This window comes from Danio rerio, chromosome 25, assembly GCF_049306965.1.
Source record: "Danio rerio strain Tuebingen ecotype United States chromosome 25, GRCz12tu, whole genome shotgun sequence".
NCBI lineage: Eukaryota > Metazoa > Chordata > Actinopteri > Cypriniformes > Danionidae > Danio > Danio rerio.
In genome coordinates, this window is record NC_133200.1 from 14,269,401 (window position 1) to 14,283,148 (window position 13,748).

General features: G+C 44.0%; 1 protein-coding gene across 19 annotated transcripts in view; it reads right to left on the bottom strand.

Annotated features, from left to right (window-relative positions):
• The window catches only part of ndrg4 (NDRG family member 4), a 58,200-nt gene that overhangs the window by 8,533 nt on the left and 35,919 nt on the right, over nt 1–13,748 (bottom strand). For 18 of the 19 annotated variants that reach the window (XM_073942310.1, XM_005163081.6, XM_073942307.1 and 15 more), the window contains 9 exons: nt 12,864–12,984; nt 11,459–11,521; nt 11,295–11,355; nt 11,063–11,206; nt 9,438–9,541; nt 9,289–9,345; nt 9,159–9,210; nt 5,884–5,931; nt 5,726–5,761 (listed from right to left, as the gene is read on the bottom strand). In XM_073942310.1, the coding sequence (XP_073798411.1) occupies nt 5,726–5,761; nt 5,884–5,931; nt 9,159–9,210; nt 9,289–9,345; nt 9,438–9,541; nt 11,063–11,206; nt 11,295–11,355; nt 11,459–11,521; nt 12,864–12,984 (686 nt within the window). Of the gene's footprint in view, nt 1–5,725; nt 5,762–5,883; nt 6,003–6,671; nt 9,211–9,288; nt 9,346–9,437; nt 9,542–11,062; nt 11,207–11,294; nt 11,356–11,458; nt 11,522–12,863; nt 12,985–13,748 lie in introns of all 19 variants that reach the window. The other variant, XR_012399963.1, reaches the window with a different exon arrangement.

Sequence of the window (13,748 nt, forward strand, 5' to 3'; positions counted from 1 at the left end):
GATGGGATGCATTGAGTGTGTTAACTAGTGAACGTTCGAGGTTACTAAAGTAACCCTTCGTTCCCCGAGGAGGGGAACGGAAGCACTATAAGTGGATTTGATTGTAAAATCCACGCATTGGGAGGTTCGGTTCAGAAGCTACTCGTCTGAAAGAGTATTGAACGGGCCAATTAAGAATGAATTAGCAGCGCAAGCCTGCGCAGGTGAGCGGCATAAGCAATCAACTGAGTATATAAGCTCACCTGGCGCCAGCAGACGCTATCCTTTTTAAGCTGAAGAGACTTTTAACAGCTAAGGGACAGTCATTATGGCGACGGAGTATAGTGCTTCCGTTTCCCTCCTCGGGGAACGAAGGGTTACTTTAGTAACCTCGAACGTTCCCCTTCGGGGGGAACTCCAGCACTATAAGTGGATTTGATTGTAAAATCCACGCATTGGGAGCCCATTGAAAGCGCCATAATGACTGCACCTTAACCGTGGCGGAATAAGCATATGGGATCACCTAGTGGGGATCACGCATAGCAGGCACCTTTACCCAAAACGCGGGCTGACCAGCGGGCAGACCTACAACGTAGTGGGCCAGCAAGTGACTCCTCCGCTGAGTCAGTGCTGGGGGCCACGGAGGAATCTGCAGGGCTCACCTGATGGGGAACTTTACTGACAGATAAAAAGGCGCACGTATCTCCGTGTTAGGGAAAATGGCGCAGCAAGCGTGTTTCAACACCCTACCGAATTGTTTCCTCAATTACCAAGGGTTACCTAATACCCTTGAGGAAACCGGCTCCACTCGCAGATTGTAAAACCTTGCAAATGTGTTGGGTGTCACCCAGCCAGCAGCTCTACAGATGTCTGTTAGAGGGGCGCCGCGTGCGCGCGCTCGAGAGGATGCGAAGCCCCGAGTGGAGTGCGCACGCGCTCTCGGGGGACGCGGCTCATCTCGGCTCTGATAGTGAAAGAAAGGCATCCACAATCTAGTGGGAACTTATTTCGGTACGGCACTTCCCTGCTGCCGACCGCTATAACAGACGAAGAGCTGCTCAGATGATCTAAACTCTGAGTGCGGTCCGGATAATACGCAAAACGCGAACTGGACAATAAAGAAGGGCTGGGTCTGCCTCCTCCGAGGGCAGCGCTTGCAGGCTCACTACCTCGTATTAAAACGGAGTGGTAGGAACCTTGGGCACATATCGCGGGCGGGGTCTCAGGACGTGAGAGAAGCCAGCCCAATTACAGGCACGAGTCACTGACCGAAAAATGCCTCCGGGTCCCCGACCCTCTAATCGATATCAACGCGACCAGCAGAGCTGTCTTCAGGGACAGAAAGATACTGAGTCGAGGATCGAAAGGATCTGACGCGGCTTGTGTAGCGAGGGCGAGATCCTAAGAGGGCATGAGAGGGGGCGGGGTGGATTAATTCGCTTAACGCCCCTGAGGAACCGGATGATGAGGTTATGCGTTCACACGGTGCTGCCAGCCACCGCGTTATGAGAGCGGAGATGGCAGCCACGTAACCTTGAGTGTGGAGGGCGACAGCCTGCTCTCCAGCTTCTCTCGGCGTAAAGAAAGCACAACGCTGATCTGGCAAATTACGGGGGTCTTCTCAGCGAGAGACACACCATTCAGTGAATAGACTCCACGTCAGGGCATAGGCGCGCTCGGGGAGGGGGCTCTAGCCCGAGTGACGGTATTAGCCACCGCAATCGGAGGTTACCTAAGTCTTCCTCGCGTCTAAAAATCTCCAAAGATCGGCGAGGGTGCCAGGTGGTGCCCTGTCCCTGAGAGAGTAGGTGCTCTCTCGAAGGGACTGCCAGGGGAGGGCTATCGCGAGGGAGAGCTCTGACATCCAGGTCCGGTTGAGCCAGAGGGGCGCAACCAGCAACCTGTTCCTCGTCCTCCCTGACCTTGCACAGTAACTGCGCGAGCAGGCTCACTGGGGGAAGCGCGTATTTGCGCGTGCCCCGAGTCCAGCTGTAAGCCAGTGCATCCGTGCCGAGAGCACTCGGTCAGGGAAAGAACAACTGGCAATGAGCGATCTCGGGGGAAGCAACAGATCGATCTGGGCTTCCCCGAATCGCGCCCATATCAGCTGAACAGACTCTGGGTGGAGTCTCCATTCTCCAGGACGCAAGGCTGCCGTGAGAGCGCATCGGCTGCACGGTTGAGCTTGCCTGAATATGAATGGCGTGCAGCGATTTCAGCCGCGGATGACTCCAGAGGAGCAGACGGCGGGCAAGCTGAGACATGCGGCGAGAGCGCATACCCCCTATACGGCTGATATACGCCACCGCCGCCGTACTGTCCGTCCTGACCAGCACGTGTTGCCGCTCCAGCACCGGAAAAAAACGGTGGAGAGCGAGGAACACTGCCAACAGCTCCAGGCTATATGCCAATGCAACTGGGTACCTTCCCACAGGTCCGCAGCCGCATGCCCGCAACGCACAGCCCCCCAGCCCGTGTTGGAAGCGTCTGCTGAAACGACAACAAGACTGGACGCCTGTTCTAGAGACACCCAGGCCTGTAGGAACGAGGGGTTGCTCCAAGGGCTGAGGGCGCGGCGACACAGCGCAGTAACAGAGACTCGGTGTGCGCGCGCGTGCCATGCGCGTCTGGGGACTCGATCGTGATCAGCCAGTGCTGAAGTGGTCTCATATAGAATAATCCGAGCGGCATGAAGCGGCTGCGGATGCCATATGCCCCAGGAGCCTCTGAAATAGTTTCAGTGGGACCACTATTTTACTGTCGAGCTCTCTCAGACAGTACAGCATCAGCTGAGCGCGCTCTCCGGAGAGGCGCGCTGCCATGGTGACCGAGTCCAGCTCCAGCCCGAGAGAAGAGATCCTCTGCACGGGGGCGAGTTTGCTCTTTTCTCGGTTGACCTGAAACCCCCACAGGTGGAAGTGCCAGAGCACTTTGTCTCTGTGCATAATCAATTGCTCCGAGAGAGGGCAAAAATCAGCCAGTCGTAAAGAAATCGAGTATGCAGATGCCTGCGAGCCGAAGGGGCGCTGAGGCACCCTCCACGGGCTTGGTGAGGACCCGCGGAGACAGAGAGAGCCCGAAGGGGAGGGCTTTGTATTGCCCACGGAAAAGCTGGAGGTGAGATATTTGCTCTCACTCCGAACCCGAGCTCCGGAGGGGAGGCTCGAGGGGTGGGAGAAAGGAGACCGTCCTCCCAGCGCTCGTGAGCCACTGGCGAAATGCACCGGATCTGCAAGCTAGAAAGCATAGCGTCCCAGACTGGCAGATTTCAGGCTGTCACATCTGGGGAAGTGAAAAGTGCCCTTTCATAATGTTTTCATGGCAGTAAAAAGTGCCGTTGGAAATGGGGCCCCGCCCTCCAGCGGGGAAAGAGCAAGTTCCCTCTTCTCCAGATGGCCTGTCCCAGGGACGCTTCGCGGTCCGTTGCCAGACTTAGCGGCGTTCTGGGCAGGGGGGCTGCCTGCTTCCGAGGTGCCCGACGCGCTCGCTTCGCCAGAGGCGTGTGCGGGGGCGGAGCAGCTCTCGTAGGCGGGCGCCTTCGGCGAGGAGCAGGTATGAATGGCACGGCGGGCGGAGCGGGCTACGGACCGCCGATAAGACATCACCCACCAACTGCTCTCTAACCACCTTGAATTCCTGGGTGAATTCACAGACGGTGTCGCCGAACATGGCTTGGGATATGGGGAAAGTCAAGAAAGCGGACTTTGTCGACTTCGCGCATATCAGCCAGGGGTGGCGCTCCTGGATCACTAATGTGGTCATCGTCTTCCCCAACGCACACGCAGCGGACTCAGTAGTCCGAAGAGCTAAGTCGGCGGCGGTGCGAAGCACGTAAGCCTGGGTTGGACCCACCCTCGTGCAGCTCGGCCAGCGCCTGCGCTAGGTAGCGCTGGTAGGTGGCTATCGCATGCAAGGCGGAAGCAGCCTGGCCCGCAGCTATGTAAGCTCAAGCTCAGAGGGAGGTAGATAACTTACAGGCTTTGGATGGGAGACGAGGCGGACCCCGCCAAGAAGAGGCGCCGCGCGGATTTACCGCCATCACGCACTCAACCTGAGGAATCGCCACATACCCCCTGGCTGTTCCACCGTCAAGAGTGGTTAGGGTGGAGGGACACGCAGCATGAGCAGAACAAAAGTGCTTTACAAGACCGCGTGAGCCTACTGTGCACCTCCGGGAAGAAGGGAACGCCCCTCTAGTCGGTCCGGCCGCGGAGCAGGGGGATAAACCATCTCCAACCCACGGCCGAAGCAGCCCGGGAAAGCACGGCTAACATGTCCGTTTCAGGATCCGTAGTGACAGCGCTCACCAGCCCGAAGGGGGCGAGCGGGTCTGGATCATCATCGGATAATGAAAGCCCACCCTCCGATGCCGCGGTGGACGTCTGGTCTCCGGTGTCATCGGGCGTAAGGGCTACCATCTGTTAGACGGATCGCTTCCCCCGCCCGAAGCTTGGATGGAGCGCTTAGGGGAGCGGGAGGTCCGCGGGCCCGTGGGAGACGGATTATCTCTCGCTGAAACCCTCAGATCTGCCCGAGTGCCCGCTGCAGAGCAGGGGACAACTGGGGTGGTTCGCCCTTTTGCAAAGGCTAGCCGCGATCTTTACTGCGCAACAGTCATGGCATCGCAATGACAACATGAACTGCCCGCGAGCAGCGCATTAACATGCTGGACCCCCCAGACATGCAACGCAGTGCTCGTGCCCATCATCCGAGGACAGGAAACCACCGCATCCAGAAACGCACAGTCGGAGCGCCTTCCTGAAAAGGACGTGCTGCACGACTGTGTTGCTCTTTCTGTGAAGTTTGCAACTTTATACGCACCGCTCTGGAGGACCGGACCCAAAGAACGCCAGGCAAGGGAGAAACCCAGCTCGACCGTCTGCCGCTGCGTGTACACACTCTGGACCGGGAGAATGCTCTCGTTCGCTCAGAATCGCTGGTCACAGCAGGAGGAACCCTCATCGACTCGATCAGAAAGTCTCTGAAGCGAAAAGGATAGCGTCTGCTGGCGCCAGGTGAGCTTATATACTCAGTTGATTGCTTATGCCGCTCACCTGTGCAGGCTTGCGCTGCCAATTCATTCTTAATTGGCCCGTTCAATACTCTTTCAGACGAGTAGCTTCTGAACCGAACCTCCCAATGCGTGGATTTTACAATCAAATCCACTTATAGTGCTGGAGTTCCCCCCGAAGGGGAACTTAGAAGTTAAGAGATGCAATTCAAAAAATATTTTCTTGGTGGGGCAGTTTGGGTTTGTTCAGTTTATGCAATTTGGGTTTAAATTACCCAGCATTTTTTAGAGTGCAAGTATATAGAAATATTTAAATTATATTTATTAGTTAATAGTGCTCTATTAAGTTTAAAGTCAATGTGAACCGGAAGTTGCTGAGAATTTTATTTTGTAATCTTTCAGTATGTTTATGTACAGTATTTCCAAATGAATTAGAATATTGAGTAGGGGGCTGGGCTTTCTTTTTGTACATCATTTCCTCATAGCAAACTTACAGTAAGAGGGTTGTGGCTAAGAATACTATAGCTGAAGCCATTAGATTGACATCAACAGAGATTGACTGCCACTCTAAACGCGACTTTGACTGAAGATCACCAACAAACTTTTTTTTTTAACTTGCACAAATTAATTGCTGACCTAAAGAATAATAATTTGTGCTTGCAAAAAAATATATATATACATATTTAAATGATTTCAGACAGACATTAAATTTGTGCAAAACTGACAAAATCTCACCTGTGTGATCTGAGGCATTCCACCTGAATCAGCCATCTGAAACAAACCAAATTTATTTTGGAAAATGTCAGAGTAAAATATGATGTGCCAAAATAGCCAAAACAAATTGTCTAAAAAAATAAAAATAAAAATAAATAAAAAGGTGTTTTCACACTTGCCTTCAGGAATGTGGTGTTGGTTGGATCCAGCTTGGAATTGCACTCAACCTAAAAATTGGAAACATTTATAGAATGTTTTTTCCAAATATCTGTACACTTATTTATTAGAAAATAGTTAACTATACTGTATGTGACAAACAAAACATTATTTAATTTTGACAATAATTGTATTTTCAAAGCAAACAATATGTATATAAAATATTCAGCAAATGAGAAATAAATGACCAAAAACAATAAAAACAGACAAAATCTTTGAAAATCATAATACATGCAAGATTAAAATGTGTAGATTATTTAAATAAGGCAAATGCGTTGATTAACCATTAAAAATGGTGTATACATATTTTGCAGCCAGTTTAGACCAGTCATTTCATCCTTTCTGAGTATTTAGTAAAGTTCTTCTGAGTCGTTTAGATGCAAGAATGACACTGGAGCTTTTTAAAGCCACGATTCATCAGCGGATCGCTCTTATGTCATCTTTTAAATAAACCATCTGATCGGTGTGACTTTGAAATGCTCCAGTTTCCCTGTATATGTGGTTACACTTAGTAATTAGTCATTTCTGTTAAGCACGTGAACACAACAGCAAATCAGCAGTGTTTAAGAACGCGCTCAACAGCACTCAAATGTTAGCGGAAAATGGCCATTTTTAAAATTTTAGTACTGATTGGTGACGAATTCTAGTATCGTGACACTAGTTTCACTAAATATAGGCTACTTGGGCAGCCGTTAATACACCTGGGCGGCCCGGCCAAGTAAAGTATATGTGTGGGAAGCACTGAGGAAGCTGCTTTTATCCAAAATGAGAAAAACATCAAAATCAATCCACAAACGAGCCACAAGTTTAATATGAAATAAAGTAGCAGCTCAAGGATTGTGCAAAAAGATGTGCCTTCAGCCATTTTTTTAATATTACTCAAAGACTCCAACGATATCACACGTCAATCCGTAACTTGATTTAGCGGCTAATTCCTATGAATTTGTACGATCTCATTCATACAATTTAGTATGATTTACTCATCCCCCAATGATGGATGGCTTTAGGGGTGGGGTTTGTTGCCACGCCCCTTTTAAAAATCATACACTTTCGTATGACTGAACTCACCACCTGCCATCAGAAACATTGACTCCCTCATACTATTCAAATCAAGACTCAAAACCCACTTATTTAAGATTGCTTTTAATACTTAATTAATTAATTTTATCTGCACTATTGTTGTGTATATTTTCATTATTTCTCATTGTTATATTGTTCTTGTTTTATTGTACGGTGTCCTTGAGTTGCCAGAAAGGCGCCTTTAAATAAAATGTATCATTATTATTATTATATGAATTCATAGGTATTAGCCAATAAACTAACTAAATGAAAAATTTACATCTCCTCATGAGATCTTGAGTTGAATCTGGAGAAGTTACATAATGTAAAATGTGCAAATGTTTGAGGGAATTAACAGCTTTATTTAAAGACAATATATAAATATGATGTATGTATGTGTATGTGTGTGAGGTGTGACCCAGTTACTGCAGTGCTGCAGAGATGAGTCATACAGTATTTGAGTGCTGAGGAAAAACAGCTGTGCAGACGGATTCGCCTGCGGCTCCTGTCACACCAGCGCAGATACAAGTGCCCTCTTTCTAACATGTGCTTGATTTTGATGAAAACTTTTCCCACAAGTGTCTGTATTAGTCAATAAATGTTTCGCTAATACATCAGGTCACAAATCACGGTATTAACAAACCACTAACTAACACGGCTAGCTTAATAAACTAGTTTTTTATTCATAGTAAGTCCCAACCAGCTGCAACCCATCACTGGGAAACATCCATACACCCTCCTTCACACACATACACTACGGACAATTTAGCTTACCCAATTCATCTATACCACATGTCTTTGGACTTGTGGGGAACACCAGAGCCCCCGGAAGAAACCCACACGAACACGGGGAGAACATGCAAACTCCACACAGAAATGCCAATTGACCTAATCGAGGCTCGAATTAGCGACCTTCTTGCCGTGAGGCGTTCGTGCTACCTACTGCGCCACCGTGACGTCCCTCTTTATTTTACGTGCTCATTTATTTATTATTTTCCTCCTAATCTCTTACTCATCCATCTGTTGTTTCTTCTGCTCCCACCTTCTCATCATCCTCCTCTTGCCCTAAATTTTTCACAAATCTGTTTCTTCTCTCATCCTCCTTTCATCTACAGTACCCCTCACTCTTAGCTGTCTCTCCTTCCCTCTTTTTCTCCCTCATCTCTCACCCTGTGTGTCTGATTAGATGTGATGGGGCACTGACCCAGCTTTTATATGTTAGATTAAAGAACCACAGCGCAGAGTTATAAATATCCAGTGCACACAAGCTGGCAAAGCCCAGGAGATCAACCCTTAGGCTGGTGCCATCTGCTCCCACAAGACCACCGGAAAAAAGAAGATTGCGCTCTCTCTGAGTGACAGTATACACGGGTATGTTTGGAAGGAGATGGAAATTTGTTGGAATTTTGGCTTTTTGTTTGGTAAATTGTTTAATCACAATTTATCAATAGCTGGTTTCCATCATCCCATATTAATGGACATTATAATGTCTCAGAAGAATGAGTGATGGAAATGCCAAATTTGCCACTTGTGTATTAAAGGGTAAATGTGGAAACACAACAAATAAACTCTTATGAGATAAAATTACACCCATATAACCTAACAGCTGTCTCCATTGTGGCTGCCAAGTTACCAAGACTACAGTCGGCTGCTCTCAAAACATGATAAAAGTGCAGTTTTGCAATTATAAAGACTATTCTTGCTTTATGTTTCTTTTCTCTTGCTCTAAAACATAAATCTCCACATTATAGTGACAGAATTACACCAAACTACACTGTTTCATTCATATCTGTACTTTAAAGCAGTGTTGGGGAGATTACTTGTATGTAATAGATTACAGATTACAAATTACCCTTTTTAAAATGTAGTAAGTAGTGTACCTTTTCAATTACTTTATAAAAGTAAAGTTCATAAACTGATAACATTTGATTACTTTCAAGTTTCTAATAGATATTTTCAACTAAATAATTTTTAAGGATTTATCCCAAGCAGGTGTGACCTTATAGTAGCCTAGCTCTCTGTTTACTTTTAGAATTTCAAAATCCTTCATCACTTAAATTAACATTAATAATGTCATGTGCATATTTAAACAAAATTTTTAAGTGTATGGTAATAACTATTACTGTAGTTAATGTTTTAACTTTCTCTTTTCTTCTGAAGGATGATGAACAGAACTCACCACCCCCTCCTCAGCCGGAGCATTGTCCCCAACTACCAGCATGACTGGGCATCTGCAAGAAAAACAGTTCAAACTTCAGCCTGAACAATGAGGTACAGTTAGGTAAAGTCTAATTAATTTAGTTCCTCACCTGAGGGTCTTAGCATTTATCACAGAGCCACTGCGGTTCATTTCCAAATCCCTGCGGCTAAGAGGGAAAACATTTTGAAATAAGCACTTTTATTCTCTTAATGCATTTTCTATCATTTTATGCAGATTAATTAGGCGGTGAATGTTTACCTGTTGTACATATTCCAGAAGAGCTGCAGGTTGAACTGGTTGATGGTGTTGTTGATCTGCTGGCGGTAGTTCTGCACAACTTCTGTGTTGCTCATAAGCTCCTCCTGTCATTCAAATACAATTTTGTTATTTTAGGTCAGTATTGAGAATTCTACCTAAATTTAAAGGGATGGTTTACCCAAAACTGAAAGTTTGTTGCCACTTTATATTGTGACCTTAAATAATATGTACTTACACTGAAATCAATAATTTGTTTCTATGTACTTATTGTGTAAATACAGGTTTTTACATTGTACTTAAGGCCCAATCACACCAGGACACTTTTTGCTTGCGTTTTCCAATGACGTTTAATGCCTCTTGACTAAATAAAGGGTGCCAATGACATTGTGCACACTAACGCGCAAAAACACCAGGCGTAAAAGCGCCATTTTTAAAGAAACGCCTCATGGTAATTTTTTTGTTTTGACGTGCCACGTCAAAACCTTCTCGACCAATCAGATTAGCACTTTTGTACACATGCACAAACTGCTGAAGTTAGAGTAAACAGCACTTAGAGGCGCTCAAGCACAAAACTGTCAATGCCAGCGCACATTGACGAAGATGCCCAGAAGCGATATGAGCATGGAGCTGCTTATTACACTGGTGAATAATAATAATTTCTTCGTCGCTAGAGCTGCTACTTGAACCACACATGCTTGTTCTAATCGCCAGTAACTTTAACAGCAAGCGTTTCAACTTTCTTTTTCTGTGTTACAAGCGGGTGTCAGATGCTTAAAGTTGCTTAAAGAGGCTTAAAGTTGTGTACTGGTGTCTGCTAGACACCAGTGAAAAATCGCTTGGGTTTGAATGCGGAAAAACGTCTCGAAAATGCTGACAATAAACGCAAACGAAGCATCCTGGTGTGTTTGAACCTTTATGCTTAATTAAATACCTGTATACCTTAATTAAATACCTGCATTTCTGTAATTACATTTAGAATTACATTTTTGACCATCCCATACACCTTAATCCACTTTTAAACACACCTCTAACCTTACCCATATCTCACCTCAATAGCACAAGACAAGTTCTGCAATACTTTATGAACACATTAAGTACATTACACTTATTTTGTCTATATTGCCTATATTTTGATGCAAGTACATAATAGTTAATGACATAATATAAAGTGGGATCGAAAATTCTGTCATCATTTACTCAGCCTTTACTTGTCACAAACCTGTTTGAGTTTCTTACTACTTCTGATCCCAAAGGATGTTTGAAACCGGTAACTACTGACGTCCATAGTATTTGTTTTTCCTTCTCTGGATGTCAATGGTTAACGGTTTCAAGCATGTTTTGAATATCTTCTTATGTGTTCAACAGAAAAAAGAAAGTCAAACAGGTTTTGAAGCATTTGAGGGAGAGTGATGAATACCCTTTAATTTTTTAATTCATTAAAAGAGTCTTTTAAATCTAAATATGAATAACTAAAATTTTTGTTATATAAATCATAATTAAAGTGAAAGACTTTTTACGTGTGTGTCTTCTGTAGATACATAACACATCTTTTACTTTTCATCCCAACCACCTTTAAATTGACTTTATTTAAAAAAAAAAAAAAGCAATGTAGGCTAGTATTGTACCTGGCTGAAAAGATGGGTCAGTACGGTGTCTGGTAAAGTACTGGTGAGTCCTGACAGTTTAGTGGCAGCCCAGTCGATCCATCCTTTTCCATTGGGATCAATGTTTAGCAGAACCAGACCCTCCACAAGATCAGGGAAAATCAGCTGCGAGTAGACATGCAGAATTGCATTAAATGTAAATAATTAATAATATAAACTAATATAGTAAAGTAAAAGGAGGAGATGTACTAACCGCGAATTTGGCCAGGATGTAGGCTCCAGCCCCAACTCCAATTCCGACAATGCTTTTGAAGCTAAAACGAAAAGAGAGAGAGTTGACTAATTTAAATAAGGACATTTAAGGAATGGGTTTACTATTATAGCTCATTGTTTTGAATATAATCAAACAACTCTTACCCAAAGTGTTGCACCACACTAGGAAGCATCCCAGCTAGCTGATCCATAGTGGGATACTGATATCTAGCAATAACAACATAAATAAACAGTTATATATTCATTGATATTTCATGACATCTAACTGGTCAACATTTAGTGCTCAAATATTTCTTTATATCTATCCACCATCCTGTCTGTTTCAGAAATTAAGCAAGATTTTACTACAAATAAATCATGGCTTCTGTAGATAAAACCATGGTGACCACAAATTAACCATGGCTTTGCTGTTTCGTAATGGACTCTCTCTCTCTTTAGTGGAGATTCTAACATTATTTCCGATTATGAGGGAATAATATACCTCACACAATATTTCATGGCACATTCATGGTAACTTTGTGTTTAGTAGAGCTGTGTAAAACTGTTTGAAAAATCGATTCTGAGACTTTGAGCTTAGTTCTTAACAGCAGAAGGCGCTGTATGGCTTACAAACTGCCATACTCTGCTTGCACTGCAATTCCATACAAATACCACTTGAACCTAAAATAATTATTAAAGTTAGGAAAGGTTTAAGTGAATTACAAGTGTTCATAATGAGCGTTCATGTCTTTGATCGCATGGCATCAAAGCCAACTTGCATGACTGGAATGCAACTCTTCCTCCTGAGCATTCGAGTGTAGCTATTCTTAAAATCTGAACTAGAGCGCCATCTGCTGGTAAAACTAACTTAGAGCGCCATCTGCTGTTAGTAGCTAATCTAGCGTGCCATCTTCTTTTAAAAACTAATCTAGAGTGCCATCTGCTGTTAAAAACTAGACTAAGGCACCAACTGCTGTTAAAAACTAAACTAAAGTTCCATCTGCTGTTAATAACAAGCCTAGAGCACAAGCTGCTTGTAAAAACTAAACTAGAATGCCATGTGCCATTAAAAACTATTCTAGAGCGCCATCTGCTGTTAAAAGCTGGTCTAGAGCACAAGTTGCTGTTACAAATGGGTGTAGTATACATACACACACACACACACACACACACACACACACACATATATATATATATATATATATATATATATATATATATATATATATATGCACACACACGCACACACACACACACACACACACACACACACACACACACACACACACACACACACACACACACACACACACACACACACACACACACACACACACACACACACACACATATACACACACACACACACACATATCAGATTTGTGTAATATATATCAGAAAGTACAAAAAAACTTTTAAAAATGTGCTACTTTTAGTGTTTAAAAATAGATAGTTTGTAATGTTTTTATGAAATCTGTAGTGTAAACCATTAAAATATTATGTGATGGATTTTATTGTTTATATAACATATAGGCCTATAGGTGTATGTCAGTGTGTGCATTCATCTTACCCTTGAGGCATCTGGGGGGCTCCAATGTGCTGGCCTGGGGCATCTACATGGCACACCACAAAGTGCTTAGTGATCTCCAGCATGTCTTCGTTCTGGAAGAAGCTGTTGAAGCACAGCTTGTCTGTTCAGGAACAAACAGAGAGCGAGAAACTGCAGATCATACTGTTCTGTAGCCTTGGTAAAATGATGATATCAGTCGGTACAGATAATGGCAAGATAAATGGCATTAAAATATACACTGTGGGCTACAAAATCATTTTCCTATACTGTGTTTATGCTATGTTTATTTATTTATACTATATTTACATCTCCAACAATTATATATAATACATTATTATCCCAGAAAGCATTGGATCCTCTTTCATAACAACATCTATTATATAACATGACTGATTATAAAAGAATACTTCAAATTTAGGGCAGTTCTGTAAACCGTTTCCTCTCCTGCCAGAATCACTGGCCTACTTTGCATCACGAAATGAAGAAACAAAACAACCTCGGTGTTCTGGCTGACTGCTCAAGCAGCGCTAATACCTCATTTTAGATCATTCCATCTCCATAATCAACATCAAATGCTGCCTTGGCAGGTCTTCAAGCTGTTTTAAAAGAAATTGATTGGCCAAAACACTGACTCATTCTTGTGGAGACTCAGACCCATATGCTGTTACCTATTCCAGGGAGTACGAAAGTAGGAATTTTGGAAGTCTCCCAGGCAACCTGAGTGTTATGAATGATTAAATAAATGAATAAATGAAAACAAGACAGTAAATAATGACTGAACTGTCAGTTTTTGGGTCACTTTTTATGGATTTAATGAATAAACTAATTTAAAACATTCAAATTTCATAAAGTGGCATCACAAATAAAATAAAACGAACAAAAAAA